General features: G+C 48.5%; 2 protein-coding genes across 3 annotated transcripts; one reads left to right on the forward strand and one right to left on the reverse strand.

The window, feature by feature from the left end:
* Positions 1-225: 225 nt before the first annotated feature.
* Positions 226-19,996, forward strand: rftn1a (raftlin, lipid raft linker 1a). 2 transcript variants are annotated; one of them, XM_078081803.1, is made up of 11 exons: positions 226-349; positions 439-783; positions 5,757-5,908; positions 11,666-11,849; positions 14,532-14,640; positions 16,180-16,771; positions 16,863-17,066; positions 17,479-17,588; positions 17,791-17,894; positions 18,328-18,403; positions 18,702-19,996. In XM_078081803.1, exons 3-11 carry the CDS (start codon positions 5,761-5,763, stop codon positions 19,092-19,094), a joined length of 1,920 nt encoding a protein of 639 aa, XP_077937929.1. In that variant the 5' UTR covers positions 226-349; positions 439-783; positions 5,757-5,760; the 3' UTR covers positions 19,095-19,996. The 2 variants fall into 2 exon arrangements, with proteins under 2 accessions (XP_077937929.1, XP_077937928.1); XM_078081802.1 differs by lacking the exon at positions 226-349 and having other exon boundaries at positions 533-783; positions 5,757-5,914.
* oxnad1 (oxidoreductase NAD-binding domain containing 1) lies at positions 19,985-26,208 on the reverse strand. Its single transcript, XM_040188488.2, has 8 exons — positions 25,995-26,208; positions 25,356-25,468; positions 25,010-25,076; positions 24,805-24,908; positions 23,006-23,147; positions 21,643-21,888; positions 21,398-21,506; positions 19,985-21,231 (listed from the first exon to the last, which is right to left on the reverse strand). The coding sequence occupies exons 2-8, from the start codon at positions 25,460-25,462 to the stop codon at positions 21,074-21,076; spliced, it is 933 nt and encodes a 310-aa protein (XP_040044422.2). The 5' UTR covers positions 25,463-25,468; positions 25,995-26,208; the 3' UTR covers positions 19,985-21,073.
* Between the last annotated feature and the right edge of the window lie 1,293 nt (positions 26,209-27,501).

Consider the following 27,501-nt stretch of genomic DNA (forward strand, 5'->3'; position numbering starts at 1 on the left):
CAGCGGCTGCTGGTGTGCAGTCAGGGTTGCATATCCTGTCTTCCCTGGCAACAAGCCCATCATCTCTTGGCCACAGGAGCGTTTTGTTTTTGTCACAGTCTGGTGGTGTGACTGAGCTCCCTGGGGTGTCCTGTCCAGCCTGTGACCACCCATCAGCTCCACCCACCTACCCCCCCCCCCCCCCCCCCCCCCCCTCGCTCCTCCACCCAGTCAGACGTTTCTGAATTATGAATACGTCTGGATCGCTATGAAATATGAATTTTCCTAAAGGAAACCTTTTGGAAAAACATCCGACCTCGATGGGAGACCAGTGTCCTCGTGGGACTAACAAGCAGCGTATCTTTAAAAGGTACCTTGCGTTTTTTTTTTTCCTCCTTTCCATTTACCATCAGTTTTTTCCTCATTTTAAACTCCACAATAACATTTGTTTCCCCAAAGTGATTGAGAGCAGCGGGTGAGGCGCCACTGGGAGGAGAGAGAAGGAGTGTAACGCGCCCTCCCTCCTCCTCCTCCCCTCCTCTCCCTCTTCCTCACACCTCCGGTGACGGAGAGGCAGGACGGAGTGTTCATCATGAGCTGCACCGTGACAATCGGCGGTACTTTCTAAATGGAGGATCCGCGTCTCGTTCCCTCCGGATCGCGGCAGCTGGCCTGATGTGCGCCTCGTGAGCAGCAGCGACGGTGATAAAGGAGACTTTAAGGCGAGGAGGCACGCGCACATCTCTCCGGGTGTGAGCCTTCGTTCCGGTACACACTTCGCACAAACTGGGAGCGACTTGATTGGTGAGTAACTATTTGACAAAAGAAAACATCGAAAAATGTATACTTACAGAAATAACTTGTTGATTTATTAGAACTAGACTTGTAATATTCCCATATGCATTAAATCTCCCCACTTGATAGCACAGCTTCGAAACAAAACAACCTAAAAACAATTTAATAGTGTCCTTTAGCCTACATGCGCGCCCCCCCGTCACGTCTCAACCTTTCACAATAAAACACCTGTGCCGGGGAGCGATCTCCTCGTTTGATTTGTGTGACTTTGTGTGCCGTTTGTTTATCCCCGGCGGAACGAAACGAGTAAGTCCTCCGCTCGCTGTCACAACTTGAGCAGCGAGCTCAAGATGTGTGCGTGACGGAGTCAACGTGTCGCGCGCAGATGGAGGAGGGAGTGGATGCGCGCGTGCGTCGGTACGAGAACGGTTTGGTGCGCAAGCGACCCGCCGTGTATCATATCCAGTTCACCAAACTACCGCCGTGTTGTCATGAGGAGGGAGGAGAGAGGTGGGGAGGGGGCAGAAACATGTAATTTCAAGCTACGCTGCATCCACAAAATGCAATGGGCATCAATTAGTTACATGGTTATGTATTTGGAAGCACTTGGAGGAAGAAAAAAAAGAAACTGCTCATTAGCGTTGAGCGACACCCAGTTTATTGTGCAGGGCATTTTCCATAAGTTGTTGCTCCTCAGACTAAGTGTCTAAGATGATAAATTATGGATTCGAGTACCTTTAAGAGCGCACCTCGGGGGGTCGAGTAAATTGACGCCCTGTAGTCCAAACAGTCTTCCTTTGTTGATGAGCAGTTGTGTTTGGTGTAAAATAGGACGTGCGAGGAGCAGCGCCACAGACCAATACATCAATGTCATCATTTGTTTTTATCCTCCCCACGCCGCCTCATTAAAACACTGTTTGAGGTGACTACTTTGTTGCTTGCGAGAATCACACCTCCCTGCAGGCTTTTTGACATGCTCCCAGTCGGCTCTCAGTCTGCATTCCTCTTTATGTCCCTGACGCCCCCTTCGCTCCCTCTCCTCCATGCCATTTCTCGGTGTCCTTCCCTTCCCCCCCCCCCCCCTTAAATCGCATCCTTGGATAGAAGCTGAGAGGCGCTGCGACCCAGCGGGGGGGGAAGCCCACTCCCCAGGACTCAGTCTGTCACCTCTGATTTCCAAACGCAGTGAAGCTCTTCCAATACAACGCAGCAATGATGAATTAATAATGCAACGGTGTCGTTGACAGAGCGACGCGTCTTTGCTGTCAAACAATCACGCAGCTCTAAAAAGTGATATAATTCAGTCCAATGGCTGGAAGGCCCTAAAAAATGTCTTTTTGCATAGTCGACGTAGGCAGCAGCAGGCATTGCGGCTTCCAAGCAGACCCATGAAGTCCCATAAGGAAGGAGACTGGAAGCCTGTGAAGTTTTATTTGCTGATGCTATAAACCCATTCTGTGCATCAGGTGAGAAATGGAACACAAGCAGCAACCACGATGTTCTATGCAGCATGGTAAACATTACACTACCTCCGCGGGGGGGCACACGGTGGTTTTAGTTAACAATGAGTCTAACCGCTCTCTCACGACCCCATGAAATAGTCAAATTTATATATTGTGGTTTTGTGTGAGGAAATCAGAAAGGCAAGTGCTCCAGCATATTTATTCCGACCTCCACTCGTGTAACATTTTGCTGGTGAAATGCACTGCCCCCTTTCGGTAATGCTAATGCAGATTTGTTAAGAACGTCATTTGGAGGCAGCGGTTTGGAGACTTTTTTTTTTTTTTTTAAATGTAAGAGCAGGGTAGCATTTTCCCATTATTGGGATGCTTCAAAGTGCATTACCACACTTGTACCGTGGCCACAGAAAATACTTATTGGCTGGCAGCTAAACCAGTATTCACGTATTCCATTGTGACTAGCTACGCTCTTAAATCGGCCACAATATTGGCCTATTACAGGCTTAATGCAGATTTTCAATACGGGCTTATAAATAACGAGACAGTTCAGTACAGAAACATTGCGATGTTTTGGGTCATTTAGAAACCATGTGCTCACTTAATCCTCAAAGCAGCTGTTGCTTCCTGTAAGCTAGTCAGCATAGTGGATTATAAGTGCTTTTTCAAATATTTATACAGTGCATCGAAAACAATGTCTTCAGACAAGAGACTAAAAAATGGGAATTTTAGCCTCCAGTAATTACTTTTGATTTCCCCAAGCTTGTCTGTAGATCTCCCTGTGCAGCAGATGAACGCTGCCCCTGCAGCTGCCCCCCCCCCACCCACCCCCTCCCCCCGAGTGGCACGGGAGGTAGCAGAGCAGTGGCACGCAGCAGACGGATTACGCTCTTGCGTAAATCCGCTGTCATTTCAAAACGCTCGGTTACAAGAGATTCTCTAATGAGAAGCCCTCTGCTTCTCCCCGTCTATCCTCCTCTTCACTCCTCCCTCCGTCGCTTCTTTTATCCGTCTCTCTCCCTGCAGTCTCTCCCCGTTAAATTGATGTTTTTGCTGTCAAGGCCCTTTTTCTCTCCGTGTGTTCGTGTCGAAGTGAGATGAGATGCTGCTTGAAGTCACATGCAGAGAAGAAGGCCTCGAGTCTCGAATTCAGTCCCTCCCCGGTGCTACAACCACATTTTTGTTTTATATTCTATGTAGATCTGCTTCTAAACCGAGCAGACAGTTCAGCGGTTTAAGCGAGGCCTTTTGTTTTTGGAAACGGAACCGTCAGCGCACATTGAAAAGGATGATGAGCTGCTGTGTAACACAGTTAAGCTGTAAGACCAGAACCAATCCGGGTTCATTTGAGCGCAATAAAACCAACTGCCACTAGCAAAATTGCAAGCCAGTTACTCCAAATTGTTATGATTTTTTTCATTTTTTTTTCACTGCATTATGCATAAAGACATTTTTGAAAATTGAGATAATTTGCAATGGAATCTGGTAGAAAGTGTGTTAAACTATGAGCGCTAAAAGCTGAGAAAGTACAGACTCACTGATGGAAGGAGGCACATGACTCTTTCCCTACATGCTACTCTTCACATCCCTGTTGTCAAAAAGCCATCATTATCAGCCCCCCCTGCAAACCAGCCTGAGATTCAGCCTGCTAAACATCCCCTCATCAAGGCCCCTTGTCCTCGTACAGACAGAGCATATTAAAGCCCTGCAGGGAGAACGTTTGGGAGTGGATCTACCAAGTCATAACCCCCAAAAGCCCACAGGACTGGCCGGCTGTCTGTCTGCAGACATTCTAATATTTTTAAGGGACTTAAAGGCTCGGCAGGGGAGCGCGCACACAGGACCAAAGGACTGGATGCACAGCGGGAAGAATGGGGAGGGCGGAGCAATGCAACGCAAAGACGGGGAGGCTCGAGGAAGGTAGAGACGGACATTGATGTGATGAATTAAATGATTCAATCAAGAGGGCACGGTTTGAGGAGGCGATCGAAGGGGCCAGATGTTGAGAAATACAATAAAAAGTCAGGACCAATTTACAACGGAATAGAAAAGTTTGAGAGTTCTGATCTGGTGGATGGAGGAGGAAAAAAAAAAAAGAAGAGGCCTGTCTAATCAAGGCCATTGTGACGGCATAAAGAAGGACGCTGTCCCAATCAAGGACGGCGGCCAGAAGCAGAGCAGAGGCCCGAAGACAAAGAGGTGATTAAGGCACGAGTCGTACAAGAGCAGAGAATCGAGCGATGACACATGGAAGAGCTAATGGTGTGAGAGTTCATCGGGGGGGGTCAAGAGGAAAGAGGGTGCCGGTGGCCACTTTCTCCTCCTCCTGCTCCCCAAGCGCCGTCGCCCTCCTCGTTTGTCCCCGTTATGAACACAGGATTGAAGGAATAATGACTCTTAATTGCTTGTTCTCGGCTAAATGTAAATAGACGGAAATGTACTGGCTCAAGACGTATGAGGGCCGAACATGTACAGTGGAAGCCCCCCCCATAACCTTTTCAGGAAGGCACGTCCCATACAATCAGGGCTGTAAGTCACCAAACGTGCACTCTCTCTCTCTCTCACTCACACACACACACACACACATCCGGCTCAATGTCTGTCTGATAGGATCGTTAGCCGAGTTAATGTCTGTGCACTCGGCCCAATGGGAGTCCCAGGACCGCCTGCATGCTCCGCACAACGATATACAGCGACGCAGATGAAGACCGGCCTCGGGGGAGGACACGCACCTCACACGCCGTGGCAGACGGATGTCAGGCGCGGGTGTTTGAGACGGTTTGAGGGTACCGGCGCTGTCACCTCCGATCAGAAGTGACAATGTTTGGGCACGCCCTGTTTCCCCCCCCTCCCCCCTCCTCTCCGTTCTACCCCGCGGCCCCTTTTGTGTGTCGATCCAACCCAACTCGTTTGTCCCCAAAACCACCACCCCTGCCTAAAAGGAAACGTCAAAGCTCCCTCCCAAATTGTGTTTCCAATCAGCTACCCTTGAGGGTGTCTAGCGGTCCTTACGCAGCAGGGGGGGGGGGAACTCTTACAATAACATCGATTTATTTGGGCTTCCGGGCTCGGATCAACATATAAATGGGTTAGCGGTAGACCATGTTTAGTGTCCCTCCTCTCCTTCCCCCCCCCGTCTATCTGGTCTTTGCTTTGCTCGAGAGGGCAGAGAATCAGTCTCATTTCTGCTTTAATTCATTCTGATCAAACATGTCGCTCCCAATCAGCCACGTTTGATTAGGAGATGCCCACATCGTAGCCCGCCAAGCAGGTAACGGCTGACACTTTCGTATTTTCACTTTAATTGCAACGTGTGCGAGAGATTCACATATTATTTCTCAGACATAAGCAATAGAATTCCGACTCGTGTGTGTGTGATTATCAGGCACAGACTCGAGTGCTAATGTGCATTTTATATTTAGAAACGACCCATTTCGTGTCTCCCACTCAAGTCTTTGTTAGCGCCACCCTGTTTCCGTCTTTTCATCTACGTGTTTTATTTTAATTAACACTTGTTTCTCACAGAGACATGGGGTGCAGGCTTCCTAAGTTGCGGAAGGCGGAAGAGAGGCGAAGCCCGGGTAACATCTACTCCACCCTCCGACGGCCACAGGTGGAGACTAAAGTGGGCGTGGCATACACCTACCACTTCCTGGATTTCCTTCTGGGGAAAGAAGGTATGGGTACGTTTAACCGCGTGGCGTCAACCACTGCTGCTTAACCGCTAAAATCTTACATTTCCCCAGTTATGTGTGAAGTTTGTCCTTTTCTGGGCTCCACGGAGACGTGGACTTAATGTGCTGTTGCTTCTCCCAAACGTATGCATTTGAACTTTTTGGTAACTTCATAGTCAATGATGATTATACGGTTAGCGATCTTGTACTTGAACCAATTAGTTTTATACCTTTTTAAGCGGGACAGCGCCGTGTTTTACTCGTGGTCGTTTTGTGGCCTACTATCATATTCCCTCCATGTCTAAGTTGTTTGAAGATAACAAAGAAGATCTTGTCGAAACCAAAGCTGCCCCGACAAATTCCAACGATCAAACAAACCTTGTAGCATCCACATCTTATATGGCATTTTATGTAAAAGAATCCCACCGAGCAGTGCTGAGGACAACAGCATGATCACGATTCATTAGGCTCAGAAGTACCTCACTACCACTCTGAGGTTTTACTCACAGTGAGCGAACGAGGGAGAGATGGAGGAAGCGATTTCAGAGATGGCTGAAATGAAAAGAAAAGATCTCATTAGATGCAGCAGATCTGATCCACTTTTTCCCCCCAGTTCCTGTGTGTGTGTGTGTGTGTGTGTGTGTGTGTGTGTGTGTGTGTGTGTGTGTGTGTGTGTGTGTGTGTGTGTGTGTGTGTGGGAGGGGGGGGAAGGGGCTCCGAGGACCGAGTCTTCACGTTTGGCCGTAATTCAAAGGAATTGTTTTTACTGAGCACCTTGAAGGGAGCTTTTCCCCTTCAGTCTGTCTGTGGAACCCGGCTCTGTGTTAGTGAACTTGAGTGTTTATCCTCTTCCACTCATGAAATGGCCTCCATCCTCGTTCCAACAATAACCAGTTAGAATGAAATGTTTTGGTCAGCAACTGCGTGTGTGTGTGTGTGTGTGTGTCCTACCGTAAGTGTCTCGAGGGCCAAAGTGTCTCATAAGCTGAAGTTGTGTGCGTGGCTCCTGTTGCGGAGTAGAATGAGTTCACAAAATCTCAGATTCAGCTATATTGTGCGCGCTAAAGCCGTGCCCTCCAACCCCCCCCCCCCCCCCCCCCCCCCGCTCGCACAATGGCAACACACTAAAGCTGATTTCTGTTACTTTGACTCGTCTAAGTGTGTGTTTTTGTGATTATAAAAAGTAGTCCTCCTTATACCGTGTGCGTGTGTGTCTCGTGACGTCTTGAGAATCCTCCAGAGGCATCTGGTGCCTATAAATACTAATTCTGCCATTGTGTTGGTGTGCACTGTGAAGAGATAGAAGGGAGGGAAGCGAGCGAGGAAGAGAAACTGATGGTGTCAAAAGCGCAGATAAAAAAAATAAAAAAAATCCCCTTTTCCCTCCCGGCTTAATGTTTCCTCGAGCCGGCGCCGCGCTCTCCATCACCCGGCGAGCTGAAGCAGGTGCAAGCAGCTCCATTGAAGGCCTTTTTTCACGGAGGACTTTCCGAACGCGACACTGTAGCAGCAGGCACGCTGCCACAGCCAAGTGGCGGCGGACGGTTTGCCAGTCGGCTTCATTTTCCGCCGGCCGTGTTGTGTTTGGCAAATGGGTGAGGCCGTAGCGTTGGCTGTCAAGAGATCTGGCACCCCAAAGCGGTGCCGGTGACCAAAACGGACAATAGACATGAGGATCGCTCGTCTTTCCCTTTGCTGAAGGCAGCAGCCGATCAATTGTCTGGCATGGGCAGCAGCGTCACACACACACACACACACACACACACACGTGAGGAGCGATGTTGGTGGTTCATTCACAATCGCATGAAACACTTTATAGCTCTTAGTCAATAGAGTTGGTGTTATCTTTCAACCGACAGGCAGGTCATTTATATGGTAAAACTCACTGACGCCACCTGAGCTGCTTAAGACGGGTTTACTCTAAACACGGCACCTATGAATGGGGTGGGGGTGTATGCACGTCTCTCTCCCCCCTTCTCTCCATTTGTGATTGAGAGACCAAGAGAAGTGAAGGATTCCTGGAGGATTATCTGATTGTTCGTGGCGATTGGGAGAGACCTCATTCCCAGCAAAGGGATTTATTTGTGTTTGTGTGTCCGTGCGCGTGTGTATGTAGGAGGCAGATAGAGGAATCTGTATGTCAGTCCATGACATTGAAGAAACCCACGGTCAAATTCACGCTTTAATTCAATTTGGCTCCCATTAGCGATATTATTTCCCTGCCAGCGTGACTTGACGACTCCTACACGGCAATCAAAAGCAAATATCTTTCCCCTCTGAGATGTGAGACTAGGTGGCTGCTTCATAAACTCAATTGTGAGCGTGCAGAGGAGTGCTGGGTGGTGTGTCACCATGTGAACTTGGCCAGTGATGACATTTCCCAGAAACCGTGTTGCTGATAATGATAAAGCTGTGTTTTATAAGCTGTTCTCTGACTGCAGGAGGGCTGCAGCTGAGAAATATTTCCACGTGAGTAAGCCCGACTTACTGCGAGGTGGAGTCAGTCACTCGGCCTTTGCTTCCCGAACGGAGACTTTCTTTGATATTCGGCTCCAAACCAACATCTTATTCTACGGATTTGTGTGATTATTCTCTAATCACCTACTGCGTGCCGTCACACCTTTTACAGCAAATGCCACAATCTTCATCATTCCCATTTTCAAACTAATTGGTTACCTTGACACGAACGCAAGGAAACAGCCAGGTGTGACATTTGAACCCCCCCCCCCACACACACACACACACACACACACACTCCTTTCATGCCGAAGTTGTGCTCGGATAACGAGCTAGCGTAGCGTAGCGTGAGCAGAAAAGAGCTGGAGCAACGTGGACGGGAGGGAAGAAAGTCAAGGAGTTGAAACGCGGAACAGAAGGCGCCCGAGCAGAAGAACCGGCGGCGCCGGCGGGAGTCAGGCAGCTCTGGAAGGGGGAGGCGGAGCGGCGTGGAGGGTGTGAGAACGAACGGGAGTCAGGAGGCTCGAGGACGTGTGAGGAAGTAAGTCAGGTGTGATACTGCGTGACGAACGCCGGCCTCCGCGGCAGACAGCGAGAGGAGCTGAACGCCGCTGATGACTTTCTGCCCCCCCGCAGAGTCGGAGGCCCACTCGGCTCATTAGAACTTACAACATGCGCCTGATGCTCAGCAGCGTGCGTGTGCGCGTGTGACTCTTCACCTCACCCACCGGTGTACAGAAGCTATCGCGACTGAAGGTGTGCAGAAGGTCTGCGCCCGTGTGTATCAACGCCTGAGCGCTCTGATAAATGGCTCCTTCTGTTGACGGAGACCGATGTACATTCCCCCTCCGCTTCGCCTGGTTAATCTTTTGCCGTCGCACTCCGTCTGAAGTATTTGGCGTGGCGAGGCGCAGATCCATCAGTTTGAGAGATCTTTTCTGCCTGACACACTTTTCCAGGCAACGCTCACAGATTGTTGAGACTGTCGGTGCCACTTGAAACCGCCTTTTCTAAATGATTCCCCAGCGCGGTTTCCGTCTTATTGTCTCCAGAGAGAGAAGAAGCCAAAGGTGGCAGAGAGATTCGCAGCCTCTCACCCCCCACCCCCCCCCCCCCGGCACTGCAGGGGCCTGAAGGGCCTCGCTGTACCGAGCCTTCTGAACAGAACCCGCCCGATGCTGACCAACAGACCCTCACGAGCCCGCGGCTGCATTCCCAAAAGCAGCGAGGAGCTCCTGGCTCCAGGAAGCTCGATTTTGTTTTATAGTCGCTGTTTTGGCACACGTCCTCACCTAGAAAACTCTGGTAGTCATTAGAAGGCTATTTAAAATAAACGTGAACCTCCAGCAAGCGCAGGGATAAGCCTCCGGGGCGGCTGTGAGTAATCCCCATGCATCACCTAGCAGGCTTAGTGCAAAGAAACCCCTCTTTCTCTCTCGCTCACAGGCGAGAAGAGCGATGGCCCACACACGCTCGCTGAGATACGGTGACGCGCGGACGCCCCAGAATACACTTTAAAGTGAGAAATTCTGGGATTAAAGTACATGGAACTAATGAATCCGTTCGAGCCAAAGGGGGGGGGGGGTGACTCTCTCTCGCGCAACCCGCAGTCCGTCCATTTGCAGGGCGAAGTCAACCAAACTCGCTCATCACGCACCTCCAGTCCTTTAGACATGCAGGCATTGTGCCCTCGCTGCACCGTAAAGACTCCACCCTCCAGCCGCTGCCACTCGGGCCGTTTTCGTAACCGCAGCCTCCCCTTGCGGCCCGCGGTGGGCAGGCGGTGTAAATGGAGTGGGCCCTTCTTGGCCCAAAGCGCAACGCAGCACCCCGAATAACTTCTGTACGCCTCGCACGAATCAGCTGAAGCTTCTTGGCGGTGGCTGAGTGCCAGCCGAGCACAGCTAATGGCGGCTAATGACTGTTTAGGGTGGCGGGATCGTTGTTACCCACCCCCCCACCCCGGTCCCCAGCTGTTTCTATTATTATTATTTATTATTATTTTAATCAGTGTACTGCTTTTGACGAGTCACCAGACAGTGCTTGATGAAAGGCTCTCCTGGTTCCGCCAAACCTGGTGTGATGGTCGGCTTGACTGTTCATGTGCTTGTATTCCTCCTGCGATGGCCAGCATCGTGTGTGTGTGTGTGTGTGTGTGTGTGTGTGTGTGTGTGTGTGTGTGTGTGTGTGTGTGTGTGTGTGTGTGTGTGTGTGTGTGTGTGTGTGTGTGTGTGTGTGTGTGTGTGTGTGTGTGTGTGTGTGTGTGTGTGTGTGTGTGTGTCAATACGCCAGATGATGGAGAACAAATTGAAAATGAGATCGCTTTCACCCCCCCCCCCCCCCTCTTGTTTGTGTGGGTCTAGTTAATTTATTCAGGTTATTTTCTCTTCTCCAGACCGATGCAAATGAGATTGAATGGGAGAGGATGACAAGCACTCAGGCACAAACCGACTGCCTCATCTCTCGCTCTCTTTCTGTGTCTCTACTTTTCTCATCTCATTTTCCTCGGTCACTCTCTCACACACACACACACACACACACACACACACACACACACACACACACACCTGGCTCCACTCAGTGATTCAGAAACACACGTGTTCCCTTTTTAAAGCTCGTGAAAACGAGCGGGAGCTTTACCACAATGCACCGCCCCCCCCGAGAGGGCGCTTCACTGCGCCGTCCCTCCGCGGGTCCCAGACGGTGCTCACGGACGATAAGCTCCTCAAGCCATTTTCCACTAAAGTAAAGGGTTTTTTGTGTTTGGTAATAAGGAGAAGCGGCTCTGTGTTAGCGATTCCTGGTAATACCACACAGCCAAGCAGGCAATGTGATAGCATTGTCTTTGCATTCCTTTGATGTGTGTGTGTGTGTGCACATTTTTGACTGCCTGTTAGTGCAAGAGAAAAGGTGTTGGTCTGTCTGTGTTCTGGATGAGTGTGTGTGTTTGAAAGCGCCCTGCGCAGCATGCATATGCATCCATCTCTTTGCACGTGTTTCCCAAACAGCCAGACCGCTGGTGACATTGTGGTTAATAGTTCTGGTGTAATTAGTTTCAGATTTAGCGTGACGGTGCCATGTGTTGTTGTTCGGGGGGAATTACCATAATGGAACATGCTCCGTCTTTGTTTCCTCTTCCCCCTCCTTGTTCCAGTTTTTTCCTCCCCTTCTAAAACTCCTCTCTACTATTTTCCCTCCGGCCCCTTTTTTTACAACCTGTCACGTCCATGTCTTGAACATTTCCAGTGTGTGTGTGTGTGTGTGTGTGTCCCCCTCCGCTCTCACCTGTTCTCCTTCCTGCAGAGGTGCCCGTGTCGTCGGTGCTCTGTCTCTCCTCGGTCAGGGAGCTACCGGTCCAGGTCCGGGAGCTCTACGCGCAGGGTTTCGTCCTGGTCGCCGTCCACCCGTTCGTCCACCCCTGCGGCCCGAGTCACGCGCACATCCAGCGCCAGCTGCACCGGGCCGTGCTGGTCCGAGAGACGCCAAGGTGAACAAACTCAAAACGAAAAACGTTTTTCACTCCCAAGGATTTGTGTAGCAGATTGATTGAAATTAATGAGACGATTCATTCGCATCCGGATTTAGAATTTAGTGGCCGCCTTTTGCAACTTCGTTGTTGTGACGTGGAAGCCAACTGAGACCCATTACCACGAGCAGAATCCTGCACCTCACCTCCTCCTCTTGATGTCAATTTAATTGCAGATGAGTCGGCCACAAAAAACATCTAATTTTAGCTCACCGTCCCAATTCTTTCCCTTTTGACTGTACTTGACTTTATACTATACCGTCTGACTACAAGGCGCACAGTGCATCTCTTCTGTAACCCAGTTATTCTCTGGTGAAAAGCATGTTTTGCTTTTTCTTTTCTTTTTTCTTTTCACCACTGAGTCTGGTGAAGCAAGCTGAGCTTTATCGCAGCATCTCACAGCGGCAGTTACTGACATATTTGCTCAAAACAGGAACCAGAGACCTCCCATGTCCGGTTGGTTGGTTCATTTGTAATTCCATTGGGTCTTAACTGATTCTCCCCCACTGGCCAGAAACAAGAAGGCTTTATTGAAAGTCATTCATACTTATTTTTCCCCAATTCCTCATAGTATTTACCTAATGCCAAATGTCTTTAACTGGAGACTATCCAGAGGATACATCCTGATGACTTTATTAATCCCCGGACTTTTCATCTCACACCACCAGCAGGTCAGTGACTAATCCAGTGAAATAAATCCTCATGAACACATTTAGTACAGACGTTCAGTTAAGTTGATCATTAACTTTTCATTTTACTCCATATTTTGGTATATTATTTCAATAATTTGACTTAATACTTACTTATGTTTTCATCGCTAGTAAACGTTTGCACAGTAAACTAACATTGAGGACGTGTTAAACGTTCTAAACATTAACGTTATCGTTGCGAGCGTGTTAGCGTAGCATTTAGCTCAATGAAACACTGTTCAAATCCAGACTCAAGGAGCTGTAAGCATGGTTGTCGACTCGTAAGCCTCCTTGATTTGCTATTCGTGGTATTTAAACTTGCTTATAACCTTTTTTTAGAAATGTATATTTGTATAACGTAGCATTTATTGCACCACTTTACATGAGTGAGCTACAGCACATAAACTCATCCGCACACTCGCATATCTGAAAATCATCGAAATAAATAAATCTATTGTGTGAGATGGGAACCCGGTCAGTGTTTTGTTTTTTTTTTACTAGGACAACCATAGTCACATACGCTTACTCCTTTCAATTTAAGGTATTACAGTGATCCCTCGCCACTTCGCGGTTCACTTATCGCGGATTCGCTATTTCGCGGATTTTCATAATGCATTTTTTTTTTTTTTGGTGCATTGTGCTCTGCATTCTGATTCGCTAAAAACTCACTCCCGAGCCGTTCATTACAGTTCTCCAACGTAATCGATGGTGGCATGTCGGTGTACAAGGATCTTTTTGCAAAGAAGAAAAAAGAGCGACAACAGCTGCCTATCACTATGTTCTTCTCCCGAACAAACACACCTGCACCGCGGGCTTCAGAAGAAGAGAACACTGCAGAGCGCAGTCAGGATGCAGCGGCCCAGTCTGAAGAGCAGTGAAACGGCCTACACGCGAGTCACTGTATTTGTATACATGTAATAGTTGCTAATTGTAAAAAAAAAAAAAGTTTTCTATTTCGCGGATTTCACTTATCGCGGGTCATTTTCGGAACGTAACCCCCGCGATAAACGAGGGATTACTGTACTTCGCTTAGTCTGCAGTTTTGGGGCGTTCTCCTGTGTTCAGTGTCGCCGCTGTAATGTGAATTCAAGAATTGGCTTGTTATGCTCACAGTACCTTACACACCAGCACCGACACCCTCACCCTAGTGCACCGGCAGGTCCCGGGCGGCCCCTTTGATGCCCCTGCTGCCAAGCGGCCCTGCTGCTTCCTGGCACCTGTCACCGTGGAGACGACTGATTGCATCATCAGCACTCGCCAGAGGGGAACGGCGCGCTGAAAGAGGAAAATCCATCTCTCCATCCTTTCATCTGCTTTCCTCAGTGATGCCCCCCCCCCCCTTTTTCTTTTGTCCTTCTCACCCCCTCCGCCCCCTTTAACTCCGCCTTTTATCTCCCCATCACTGCCATCCCCTTTCATCAAAAACCCTAAAAAAAAAGAAAGAAACCAAATCTGACAGATGTACTGTTTCAAATCTAGCGGAGAATGTCACTCACGCCTCAGTACACAAGATATTACCACGGCCTTCCCACTGACCTCAATCCAAATCTGAAGAGGCGTATCTGAATACTGCTTTTATGATGGTGTCTCACAGTGGGAGCCAAAGGAAATTCAGTCCCTCACTCTCTCTCTCTAATAAGTCTTTTGTGGTGGTGGTGGATATGTGCTTCCTTTAAATGGGAAAATTCAGCCTGCACCAGAATCGACATTATGTTTCTGCCGTGAGTCAGTGAGCGCTGTCTGCAACGATCTCGTTTGGACTGTAATGTTTCTGGGTAATGGAACCGCACAGGTGATAATGGGAAAGAAACCAGCCTAAAGGAAATGTAATGTTGAAACTGTACCATCACATCTGACACGTCATGGTTCACAAGAGCAGAACTGAACTGAATGGCGTATGATGGATGCTTAATGAGGAGTGTTTGAGGAGACGTTTTTATTTCTCGCCCCGCAGTTCTGAGAAAAGCCAACTGAGGTGGGGGAGACGTCGCCTGGAGACGGACGTGTGCGTCGCAGGTCATCAGGCGGCCGACCCGGAGTTGATCCAGAGCTACGTCAAGAGGGTGAGTTCAGTGTTTTGCAACCATTCAAACTGCACATTATGTTTCGGGTTTTCTAAGGTAGAAAGCATTGGATCGCTGCGTATACTGACAACAAAGCTGGTGTTGATGTTGTTTTTTTTATTAAAAGATGTAGTGTTGGCAATAAAAATATCTTTAGTAGCCCCCTGCTGAAGTAATAGAATGAGCCGGATCTGCAGAGCGTGCGATTGAAAAAAATATATATATTAAAAAAGGGTTGTCTGTTAAAATAGTGTGACGCTAAGTCAGTGGACTCTTTGGAAAAAAATTAAACAACGTTCCCTTATTAAGGGAACATAATGGGGCCTAAATGGCTACAGGCAACAGCCTTTAATTGCCTGTCTTTGCCATATGGTAACCCTGCCTCTAAAAAATAGAGGAGGAAAGGAACTCCGAAAAACACCCTGGATTCCCACTAGTTGCGGCTCCTGGGCCCCTGCGCGCTGTCCTGCCACTACGAAACCAAAGGAGGAGCCATGTGACGGATGGGCGGTCACGGAAGTCACGGCGAACTATAATGAGACTTGACCCGAAGATGCCCTGCCAACCACGGCGTCATTACTGGCATTTATCGGCTGTAAAACTCACTTTTAGTCTCTGCGCTCATGAATTCTGCAACAGTCCCACAATGGGAAATGAAAATGTGCTCTATTGAATAGATTTGCATCTGAACACACATGGAGCACAAAGGGAAACCTGATTGGATGGAAATGCACATCACAGAATATAATGTGATAGGCCTCTGCGCCGTGAGATGAATAACCAATCAGATCGCAAGCTGCCAGAGAGAGTTCCAGATAAGAACCCAGGAGCTGTGTGTGTGTGTGTGTGTGTGTGTGTGTGTGTGTGTGTGTGTGTGTGTGTGTGTGTGTGTGTGTGTGTGTGTGTGTGTGTGTGTGTGTGTGTGTGTGTGTGTGTGTGTGTGTGTGTGTGTGTGTTTAAATTCTCTACTTCAATTTCGCCAGCTCCTGCTATCTCACCCACTCTCAATCTGTCTCCGGACACACTCATCAGATAAGGCGTCGTGTGATTGTGAGTGTGTCGGGCGGTAATAGAGAGACCGTTAATACACGTGATGTGTGGGTGGACGAGTGAAGTGTCAAAAGTCGCGGGGTAATGGGGGGGAAGATGCGTCTCGTTATTGTTTGGTGGTAGTTTGCGATCTGATTTCTCTCCCGCTGAGCCCGTCTACAACTGTCATCCCAAATATCAACTGACAATTAACTGCCACGGCTCCGCGGGAGGGAGCGGCGCCGGGCGCGCACACGCGGCTGCGTCGGGATAATGAGGTCCTTTTGTCATTTGAATATTTGATCTTTGCGGATGATTAGGCAGGTTGTTATTCTGCAGAATATCTACTCTGCGTTTGCAGCCTTTGTTTGTGTGTAAATGAGGCCGTTTGTCTGACTGTGCGAATGTATTTGTGGTGCTGTGAATGACGTCCTTTTGTATTTATGTGTCAATCAAATCTCTTGAATAGAGTGTAATGTGTGTGTGTGTGATGCGTGGCTACGCCTACAGATCCAGGATGTAGCGGAGCAGGGAGTGATGTTCGTGGGGTTTCTGCAGCAGCCGGGTGGAGGACCCTGCTACGTGGGTCACTGGGATCCTGAAGAGCTGTCCTCCTTGCACTCGAGCCCCTCGCCCATACGCCGACACCCCTTCAGCGCCAACAACAGCCCAACGGACCCCGCAGAACCGCAGCGTAATGCCGCAGAACCTGACCACCGGCGCCCGGACCCTCGGGAGATCGCTGACGTAGGTGCGGAGAGTCGGGAGCAGAGCATCCGCCCCCTTAACCGGGAAGAGTCCGCTGAGCCGATCCGGACGCTACAGATGGGCCTCGAGGAGTCCAGCGTAGACCCGGCAGACCCCCGGGGGGGCCGGCAGAAGAAGAGCCATCTACCGGACCTCAAAGAGTCCACAGAGAACCATTTGAACCTCTCCAACCAGGGAGACGGACACAGTTCGAGCTCCGGCAGCTGGCCCAGCTCTCCTGAACTGGATGGAAACCGGCAGAGCCGACTGACCGCGCACAACAACAACAACCACCACGTCCGGCTCAAGAGTTCTGAGAAAGATCAGAACGCCACTTTGCCACCAGCGCAGGGAGGTGAGCAGTCGTACAAATCCGCTTTCACGCAAAGTTCTACTTGGTGTCTTTTTTATAGTTGTGGATTTTTTGCCCGTTTGTGCGCCTGCAGGGATGCAGCTCTTCGCCTTGTACAACCACACGGGAGAGATGGACGCCTCTCCGAGGTTCTACTCCCTCAGGGTGCCGCTGCTGGTGCAGAGGGAAGCCGGGCTGATCACGGACGTCGACACGCACTGGCTGGACCACATGACTCAGCATTTCACCAGCGGCGCGCACCTCGTCGACGGGTTCTTCCACCTCCGGGATGAAATCGGTAAATCGGAAAATAAAACATTCTGTAAACTGACTGAAAAGGATGCGCAGATTATCCGTTTATTCACATATATCATCTCTTACGGATGTATGGATTATCGCCCCTTTAAAGAATCCTCCTCATCTTTCACCGGTTCCACCAGTTTGTTAGCAAGAGGAAACTGTTACTCAGGCTGCAGAGCTCTGCTGCTGGATAACTGGTGCTCTGCGTCGACCGACGGGCCGTAAATCCACGGCTTATTCTAGAAGTCACCGTTCAGTCGCCCGGGCTGTAACTCTGCTCGAGCCGATGGACGGAACAGGGTCGATAGCGAGAGATTGGAGGGTGGAGAAGAGCTCGTAACTCCTGTCTGACTCTTTCTCACAGACATCCTCCTCTGTTTATCTGACTCTAATCTGTCCTCCTCCTCCAGACAACGGCGTTTCCTCCGTGGACGGTGTGTTCATCTTCCAGAGCACCGCAGAGGAGACCACAAGCGCCTCCTACGACGCCATCGTGGTTGAGCAGTGGACCGTTGTTGATGTGGGTCTTTTGGTTTTTTTTTTTTTAATACTCTGGTGAAGATGTGAAATCCTCTTTTTGACTGAAGTCTTAAGCTCTTTTCTGTCCAACGTTCCATTGCTGGGGCCTGAGCTTAAATGTGTCCACCTGCACAGGTACTCTGCTTTCCCTTTGTGATCCCCTTGTGTGTCTTTGTCTGAGCGCTTCTCCGTCTCATGTCCAGGGCGTCGTGGTGAAGACGGACTACATCCCCCTGCTCCAGTCTCTGGCTCCGTATGGATGGAGGCTGATGTGCGTGTTACCCACACCCATCGTCAAGACAAACAGGTACAGAAGAACCCCCCCCCCCCCCCCCCAAGGCACCGCTGTTACAGCTTAAACTCACCTGTCCTCTGCTTTCTCTTCATATTCCATCACTTTGAATAACTTAACGCGCTGCTTTATTGATTTCAGAGACATTGTTCTCTTGTCTCAAACGCTTTTATTCTTTTTGGGATTAGGGCTGACGGCGGGGCTTTAAAAAAAACAAAAAACAGGACAGATGGTTTGGGAGATCTGACAAATCACCGTCATATGCTCCTCTCTACACAAAACCGCTTTTGAATTCCGACGGCGCCGCGAACAAACACGGTCGCCGGCGGGCTTTTGTCTTGTCGCCTGTCACTTCACCGGCCTGCGGAGAACCGACACTGGATTTTCGACGCGTGCGAGCGCCTCAGATTGGAACATTAGTAAAAGTGCTGCTCTCTTCCTTCCACAGCGACGGGAGTTTGTCGACCAAGCAGATCCTCTTCCTTCAGAGGCCTGTTTTGCAGCGCAAGAGAAAAGACTTCAAGGTTCGCTCCCCTTCGTCTTCGATCTGTCACTTTGTGTCTGTTGTGCCTTTAGGATACGTGCTTTATGTCACAGAAGGTGTCGTTGTAAAAGTTGTGTTACTAAATATGGGACGTACAGCAAATTTTGAAACCGCTCAGGAAAAGTCTAAGAATAGGCGAAGACTCGTCCGTGCGCTGTACAGGAACGAGGCATCAACGAGCGGCGCTTTGTTGTGGTTTGGCAGCTGTCTGGAGAGATGGAGAGAGGAGGAGAGACGAGTGCAAACCTGCCTCTCACTGCACATCTGTTTGTTTCCAGATGCGGAACCTCAGGGGTTGTGGCAAGGCAAAGAAAGGATCTACTGGAGAAACTCAAGAAGACCGAGAGAACATGTACCCGCTGATGGACAAGCTGAGAAGAAACTCAAAAGACGACGACGACGAGGAAGAGGAAGGAAAAGAGGCTGAGGGGAGGAAGAGCAGGGACGGCGGAAGGAGCGAAGGAGCGAGCCTTCAAAGGGGCTTCTCGCACCTTTCTGGGAGCGGGGCTTCTTTTGAAGACGAGGAAGAGGAGACGGACATCGATAACATCCCGCAGCGAGGGAAGCCGCAGAGGTGGACAGATGTGTGTCAGAGAGTCGACGGAGGGGCGAGGGAGGAGCTGAAGACGGAGGAGCGCGTCAAGCAGCAGCTGTTTTCCGGCGTCTGTTGACACATCGGGCACAGAGCTGAGGAGTTTACAACAAAAAGAAAAAAAAAAGCCTTTTGAAATAGCGTTTTAGTTTGTTTTAGTTCCAACCCAGATGTGGTCAGACACGACGTTGCTAGTATTCACGTACCGTTGCCTCGGCTTCAGTGTGCTTCGTCCAGGGTGTCCGCTGCAAGTCTTCAGGTCGTAGCTCTCAGTGGGGGAAGTTCTCTGCTCTGGGTCGGTGTTGCTTTTCGATGTGTCCCTTCTATGAAATGAAGCGGTTCAAGGCCGATAGAGGAAAACCTAAAGTCTGCAGGTTTGAGCATTTGATGCGATCTTTCTGGCCGATGGTTGTATTTGACTTTTCTCAGAGTAGGACGGTTAAAAAGGGAGCACTGATTTCAAGGGACTCACTGTATTCTTTTTTAGACAAGAGACGGTGTTGTGCGCTGTATTAGAGCCTGACGGACACGTGCATCCACCAAATATAGCTCCGACTTTAGCTCGAATCATGAACTAAGACATTGCATATGTCCTTTGTCAAATATCGTATTTGAATAAATCTTCATCACATTCGAAACGCCTTTTCAAAAAAGATTCCTTACATTTGGAAGTTTTTTTATTTTTTTTATTAGCTGGGTTCTAAACCACATGGAGACAATACATGCTACAATTTATTGGCCCTGAGCATTAAAAGCTAAATTCCTGTGATGTGTAAAAGCCTTTTATCCAGAGTAGCAGAATTATACTGTAAACCCAGAATGTCACATGAAAAACGGACCTTAAAAAGGTTTCTTTTAGGGGAAAAAAAACACTGTATAATAAGAATCAACTCTTCATTACTTATTTCCTGGACCGCCTGTGTCGTGTAACATGTCAGTCTTTATATAAAAGCACAGGTCAATAAAGTGTTTCAAAACAGATTAAATTTCTTTTATTTCCTTCCTCACATCATCAGTACAAACTGTTTTCCTCATTCAAGGGAGAAACGCAAAAACAACTCAAATGAGTCTTAACCGCGTCCCCCCCACTGGGAGACGACGACGAGTTCGTAACCATCTCCGAGGGATGTTAGGTGATCCAAGCCAATCAGAGACCACCTGGAGGTTCCATTACAGCGCACCATGGGACGCTCGCCCCGCCCCCGGTATGAGACGCGTGAGTGAGCGTACGGGAGATAAGCGCTGCGCGTGGAAGTGGGAGAAAGAGGCCAGGACGCACGCCAAGATGTGGGAGATTGTTCGGTTTTGGACTCTGAAAATACACTGGGTGTGAAGTCTGCATGAGCGTAAAGTGTGAGAAATAAATCGCTCCAATGTAACGAGTCAATCATCGGGTGACCAACTCTAAAATCTTCAGTTCAGCTAATAAATATACACATCACATGAAGTCAGCGGAGGTAAATTAACCAGTTGTGTAAAAATAATACCACTGATCTGTTTACTGGTGATTTAGTATTTCAGGGAATTGATGAGCAGATCAATACCACTCATCTGTCGCTAAATGGGAAGCTCAAGCTGACTGAGTACAAAATCCGCCTACAGCTCACTATTAAAAACCCCCAAACAAAAGGAGTATTCTGACAGACTCCCTGAACATTGTTTAGCACATAATCCACAACCCGTCGACCGGACTCCACACTAAGCGACTTGCTTTCTTAGGTGTATTTAGTGGAAGTTTTTCTAGTCTATTTGTTTGTGCAAAACCTCAGTCAAGCAAATGAGATTAGACATGAAGATGTGAAACACATGTGAAATGATGTGTCACACACGCATAGTTTCATTATTGTAATATTCAGCAGAGCCGGCGGCTGTGTTGCTTAAATTGAGATTTTACGCTCCTCCTTTTTCCAATGATAAGGAATTAAAGTCGTCTGCTGAGAGTCAGCTGCTTGCGTTGGAGCGGGCGCTCCATCGCAGGTCAACCACGGGCTGCAGTGATCGGAGGGAGAACTTCACTTAAATGTCCTCATCGCTGGAATATTTCACCCCCCTCCCCTTCTACCACCACTTCTCAAAGAGGATTCGTGTTTTCGGGAGGCCGAAGTCCAAGAGGGAGCTTGAAATGGCTTCGATCATGGGCCGGGGTCCACACAGGTAACACAAAGTCCTCTGCGGGTCCACGTGAGACCGCAACTCCTCTTCTGTGATCCTCCCGCCTGCGGAGACACAAGAAAAGTCAACTGATTAATCGACACTCGCTTCTTTGAGTCCCACGCAGAGCTTTTGGTAGAACCCGCTCTGACGCCGATCAATCAACAGAGACGAGCGGCGACAGAATGGGACGGTTACTGAATCCCAGGCGGCTCCATGAGGATCACTTACGGCTGACGAATGGCTGGAGGTGCGATTCGACATCTGCGCTCTGCTGCGTGACGTGGAGGTCGCAGGAGAGTTTGTCGGGGAACTCTCGACACGCCTCGATGATGGAGCTCTGTGAAAGCAGACGGCGGGTAGGTTAGGGTCAATCCCCTCACACCCCCCCCCAAATATTCTAAACATACATGTGGACACTTGTCAAAAATCAGTGCCCTAAAGTTTCTGGTCAGAAGGAGTAAAAAAAAAAACACCTTAAAGAGCAGTTCCTGGGTGTTCTTGGCACTGTAGAAGAGGTGGGCGGAGCCTATCTTGTAGTCCCGCCCGCCAGAGGCGTGGTTGAGATGCAGCAGGCCGCTCGTGTGCAACAGGATGGAGTACAAGGGGTTGATCCCCACGCCGCCAGCCACCAGCAGCAGGTCCACGGAGGGGTCGGAGGGCGCCGGGTTGAAGAAGAAGTCGCCGCCCACACGCATGGCCACTCGAGAGCCCACCGTGCACTGAGAGGGGAGAAGGCAACACACCTTCGACAATTATACACCAAGAAAAACACTCCCAGTAACGCTCCATATACATCGACGACGAGTCTCATGCAACAAAGACTTTGGAATAACGATGCAAACACACAAGCAATCTCAGCTGTTTTTAGGGTGAAAGCAATTTCAAGTTGCAAAGAGAGTCTTTTGAAGTTAAAAAGAAAAAGAAAAAAATGCAGATAAATACACCCCTGTCTGCTTTTGTAGGCACGCGAGTACACACACAAACACACGAAGTGATGCTGGCGTCCTTAATCTGCCGTTGTGGTCCCTACACTGGAGGAGTCAGAGCGCAATATCAAACAAATGGATCATCAAACGGTGGCAGAGCAGCGAGCTGTAAGTCTCAGGATGCTCAAACACATCACACCGCTTTCTGATTGGTATTTACACAAAGCTTGGGAGCTCAAAGCTGTTTATTAGGGCCCATCATCAAGCGCATGAGCTTCAAACAAACACGCCGAGTAGAGACACAAGGAAGGGAAAGAAAGGCAGTAAGTACACACTGTTCATATTTACAAAATCACGTTGCACCACCGCTGCTGGATTTGAAAGGTTAACCTTCTGGAGCAAATACTTGCAGACAAAAAACAACTTTATGCTGTTATTACAGTTTATATTACCTTTATTTTGGCATTTACACAACCATTACAAACCCTGGCTCGCTCTGCACACAGATAAAACACTAACATCTGTTTTTTTTTTACTACTGAGCCGGCAAATTTCAAATTTACTGAGTCACACTAACTAACCCCTCGACAGCGATTACACACTATTGAAAAACATTAGGTGGTCACATGGCAACGAACCAAATGTTCAACTGGGAGTGTGGTGAGGTAAGTGCTCAACGCTTCTGCATATCCTAAAAACCCACGATCCCTTCTGTTGCCCTCAGCTGCACGCTTCTCCTTCGCCCGCCTCCATTAGACGGCCTGGTGGATCACCTGATATCCGATGACACTGTTCTAGAATCCCAACTCAATAGCAGAAGTCTTTAATAACGCAGGTTCAATACTTTTCCCAGTGAGAGGACCCCCCCCTGGCCCCCCCGAGCATTCTCAGTCCACCGTGGTCGACTCACCGCTGAGTGGATCCAGTGGGCCGGAGGGTGTTTGGTGTATTTGACGGCCAATTCTACGACGCCCTCCCTCTGCAGCAAGCCGGGGCTGGAGCACATGGAGAAACCTCCCACCGTCTCCACACCAGGGATGAAGAAATCCACCCTGCACACACAGTCCACCATCTGATGAAGAGCTCAACTCAACTATTCAACAGTGGTTAAAATCGACTCCTGTACGTCGCTCTAACATGAATATACTTTGACGATCAAGGGTTGTTTTTACTTTATTATTATATTCCTATTCATGCTTGTATTGGTCGACATGGATCTCATTTAAAACACAATAACCATTAATGTTTGTGTCTTCATACAAAAGTCCTCCAAGTCTGATTGAAAATGTAGCTCACTCATCAGATTCCTAAACAGTTCATTCAAGCGCAAAAACCATGCTGAACTGAGGGCCTAAGAGTCACGACCTTTGACCTCATTTGAGGTGGCAGCTTGTTCCAGAAACAGAGCAGAACAAACCAAAACCAGATGCAAAGCCGCTTGCTAGCTGGTTCTTTTTTTTTGGACAAAGTGTAGCTGGGATGGACACGCAGAGAAGAGCCAGAGGAACAAACAGCAATACTCAACAGTCGGGCTGATGTTCCAAACACACCATGACCCACTGTTGCACCAGAGACAAACAGACTTCTCCACCCGGGGAGGCATCATAAATATAGATCTGCTGTGAGGATGCACACATATGTTCCACCCACCTCCTCCTCCTCCTCTTCTCCCACCTGGAGACGAACAACTAAACCGTCTTGTTTCTCTGAAACACCGAAAGTCAAGGATTTCCATCTATTTCCATTCATTATCGGTTGCTGCGGGGCAACTGGCTGCTGGGTTTCATGTCTCAACGCTGCCGCCCACCCACAGTATGGGCTCATGTACATAAACTGCATGTGCAGGCTACTAATTAACTTTCACAGAGAGGGAAGAAAGCTCAGCGTGCATGGTTGGAGTAATTAACTTGCTATTAGGACTAGAAGGGAGCCACTGAAGGTCAACGTATTTCCCCATGTCCTGCACCCATTCAAAAACAAGCTATAGTATGAAATGCGCTGCAAGAAAACGCTGCAAGAGTGCGTGCATTCCAGAGCAGAGCAGAATGGCCGTCACCTTCACAAATATACAAGAAAACCTATCAAGGCCTCGACTCTTTGGCTCTTCCATACTACATACATAGAAAAAGGCTGAAGATAGTCTGATGTGATATATTCCTGAACAACCCGTGTGTTCTTTATATCAACATTAATCTTGAGCCGTTTGTACATGTTGACTGCGTAGGATTTGTAACTTATTTTTCTGATGAAAAAATAAAAAAAGCGAACAAGCCATTGGGCGCAGAGAGACGACTCGATAGCACCGCCATGTGGTTACTATTAGTATTACGGCAATGCAGAGGCCACCAGAGGGCTGTTTCATAAACACTCAGACAGTAGTCTAGACCTTGTTTGTCCGGTCGGGCTTATTTCGGTTTCGTGATTACAGTGCTACCATGGTAACGTCTGCTTTGAGCCCAACTGGTGAGAGACTAGATTAAGGATCATTAGCCATTGTGATCTGGGCGCATATCACACAGGAGCAGAGAACAGACATGGGAATATTGGAAGTAAATAGATCTGCCATTTCTTTGGGATTGATAAATAATCTGTTCAACCGCTGAGCCCCTCAACAACAGGTTTTATCGAAAACATAACAAGGCAGTGTCCCTTAATAAACAGATACATAAAAAGTGTGTTTCACGAGTTGGTGAAAAGTTAAATACCCACCACTGTCCTGCTTTGAAGCTGAAATCTGGGTGGACGGCAATCCTCAAACGCTTCACCGTCTCGGACTCATCCACAATGCCGCAAACTTGAGCCGGATACAGAGCCTGTGTTAGGCAACACACACACAAGAACATAGCCAGGTTAAGGACGTTTCCATATTATTCAGACGAGATCAACGATGTTGAACTAGAGATCACCCACTTACATTTTGTCGGAAGTTGCTCAATGTTCTCTCTAGATGGTCCATTTGCCTTACGGAGGACATGCTTCTGCTGAAATACAAGGAGGTGGTTTCTGTGAGGTGCTTTGTGTGTTGAACACTACAGTGCTGAAAATATTCAAAAACTACGAGTGGACTTTGCTCTCATTGTCAGCAAGCATCAACACGACCTTAAAGGGCCCGTTCACGTAAAAAAAAACAGAAGTACGTCGGTCCAGCCATGGAGAACAACACAAGTACACACACATCTAAACATCTACACAGACGTGGGACGATGTCAAACCACAGTGCCCCGTGCTGTCGGGCTCCACGGATCAGATTAGAAACCCACCTCGTCGCGGAGCTGCGAGCCGGAAGCCGCCCGCAGAGGAGGCCCGCGGCGGGGCTCAGCTGGACGACGCTCCGGGCAGCGGGGGAGAAGAGACAGCGGACGCTCATCGCGACCTGGGCCAACATGAGACAGGAGAGCAGAGACGTTAAGAAAGACAACTGTCACGTGTCACGGAGACCCCTCACAGGGGGGGGCGGTATTTTGCTTGACGATTGATCGATCGCGCCACAGCTGACGAATCAACAGCTGGGCCCCTCAACAACAATGCGCGTTGGGCTGAAACGTGACCCCTCCTGGGGAGGTGAGCATCGTCCAAATCGGTTATAGGTCACATGCCAAAGTACAATGACGTAGGGTATACAACGTTTACGTCATCAACGTGACTCAAGACGTCCGTTTTTAGTAACGCTCGCATTGTATCATCCTATGGACGAGATTGACCGGGAAAGGGAGGAGGTATATCCAGTTAGTAAAGCGGCACGGTGGAGTTAATAGCGTGGTCGTTTTAAAGGGAGTTCGGCGTGACCTCCTTTGTCACCATGGCGGTTGTTAGGTAACATCAAGTAGCGTTAGCTAAAGCTAACGGCTAATCACCGCTTAGTTCGTTATTTAACGCTTACGGCGAGCTCCTTTTCTTACCGAGATAAAAATGAACGTGTGTTTTTGTCAGCTGATATTCGTATGTCTGCCAGGGGTCTTCGGAGTAACCTCGGTCATCATGTTTGACGTGACATAACTCGACGGATGCTGTTTTCTTCTTCGTCGTCTTCTTGGCTCTGTCCTGCGGCTAACGTCTTCTTCTACGAAGTGGGGCGGTTTGTATTCAATGTATCGAAGCAGCGCCCTCCTCTGGTGGGCTGTTACATGCACGCACACACACACACACGTGGAGACTTTGAGAAACGTGGAGACTGCTGCTTGGATTTGGATCAGTTTAACAGGAAAATAATTAGAGATGAAAATCACAAACAACATTGTTGTAAGAATCTTTACATTATACAGTTGTAAAAGCGTTACATAATGTGGTATGCACAACAACTCATGCATGGTTTAATTGAACAGGTAATCAAAAAATGGAGCAGAAATAGGAGATCCAGTTTCAGAATTCTAAATAGGCCTTCGAATTATGTTACGATATTTATATGTGTACAAATCAACATAAAGAATAATATATACAATATTATTAATAATTGGGTCATTCCGGTGATTACCATTAGCCATTACCATTAGTTGTTTAGTTTTACAGCCTAAGGGTTGACTCTTTGGTTCACACTCAATGCTCTCTTTAAAGCTAGCTCGTACACCAATTACACCCAAATATGATATGATTATCTATGTAATCACTTGAAGCAATTTCAAGCTCACTCAACTCTCAGCTCTTGGTCAAAGTAAACTTTAGACTAAAGCATTAAAAACGCCAAAAAAGCGGTCTGTGCCACTGGCAGCACTGGCATGAACGGTCAATAAGTCAAGTCAATAAGTCAGTGTGATGACACCAATTTCAAAACAGATGGTCAATATTCTAGTTTGGAGCCTGCTGGTGGTCAAATACCAGAGATTGTTTTGTGAGGAGCAGCTTTGTGTTAGGGGGAAATGTTGTGAGTCTCTAATTCTTGGAACATAAGTGACTATGGCTGCTTAACAACAGCACTCACAACCTGCAGTCACACATCGAAGGGAAGCAACAAGAAAAGTTATTGGTTTTGTTATCAGTGTCCTTGACAGAGCGTTATTTACCCAAATACATGTGTGTGCATAGCTGATTGTTAAAAACTGTACTTATGAGAGACAAAAAAAAGTAAGTAAGTAAGATTCCTTTATCATTCAGCCAGTTTCATTTTCAGTGTCAGGGGTGAAGCTCAGGTGAGTATCCTATGGTCTACTCGCTGTTTGAACCCACTCGCTGTTTGAAGGGGGTCGTCGTGGCGGGGGGTAGAGAGGTGCGCTGGGAACCGCTAGGTTGGTGGTTCGAGTTCTGGCTGCCCCATGTCTCAAGTCGAAGTGTCCCTGAGCAAGACACCTAACCCCTAATTGCTCAAAAATGTAAAAGCCATGGGTTTAAAGTGTAATGCAAGTCGCTTTGGATAAAAGCGTCTGCTAAATGACCTGTAATGTAATGTAATGAACCCCAAAAGGCACTGCGGGA

Source organism: Gasterosteus aculeatus, chromosome 10 (genome assembly GCF_964276395.1).
Source record: "Gasterosteus aculeatus chromosome 10, fGasAcu3.hap1.1, whole genome shotgun sequence".
NCBI classification, from domain to species: Eukaryota; Metazoa; Chordata; class Actinopteri; order Perciformes; family Gasterosteidae; genus Gasterosteus; species Gasterosteus aculeatus.

Coding starts and splice junctions, on each gene's coding strand:
- oxnad1 (XM_040188488.2), bottom strand. CDS start 25,462: ATGAGCGTCCGCTGTCTCTTCTCCCCCGCTGCCCGGAGCGTCGTCCAG. Junction 21,889..23,005: donor CCCACTGGATCCACTCAGCG/GTGAGTCGACCA, acceptor CTCCCCTCTCAG/TGCACGGTGGGCTCTCGAGT. Junction 21,232..21,397: donor CCTCCAGCCATTCGTCAGCC/GTAAGTGATCCT, acceptor GTGTCTCCGCAG/GCGGGAGGATCACAGAAGAG.
- rftn1a (XM_078081802.1), top strand. CDS start 5,761: ATGGGGTGCAGGCTTCCTAAGTTGCGGAAGGCGGAAGAGAGGCGAAGC. Junction 11,850..14,531: donor CTGGTCCGAGAGACGCCAAG/GTGAACAAACTC, acceptor CTCGCCCCGCAG/TTCTGAGAAAAGCCAACTGA. Junction 16,772..16,862: donor TTTGCCACCAGCGCAGGGAG/GTGAGCAGTCGT, acceptor GTGCGCCTGCAG/GGATGCAGCTCTTCGCCTTG.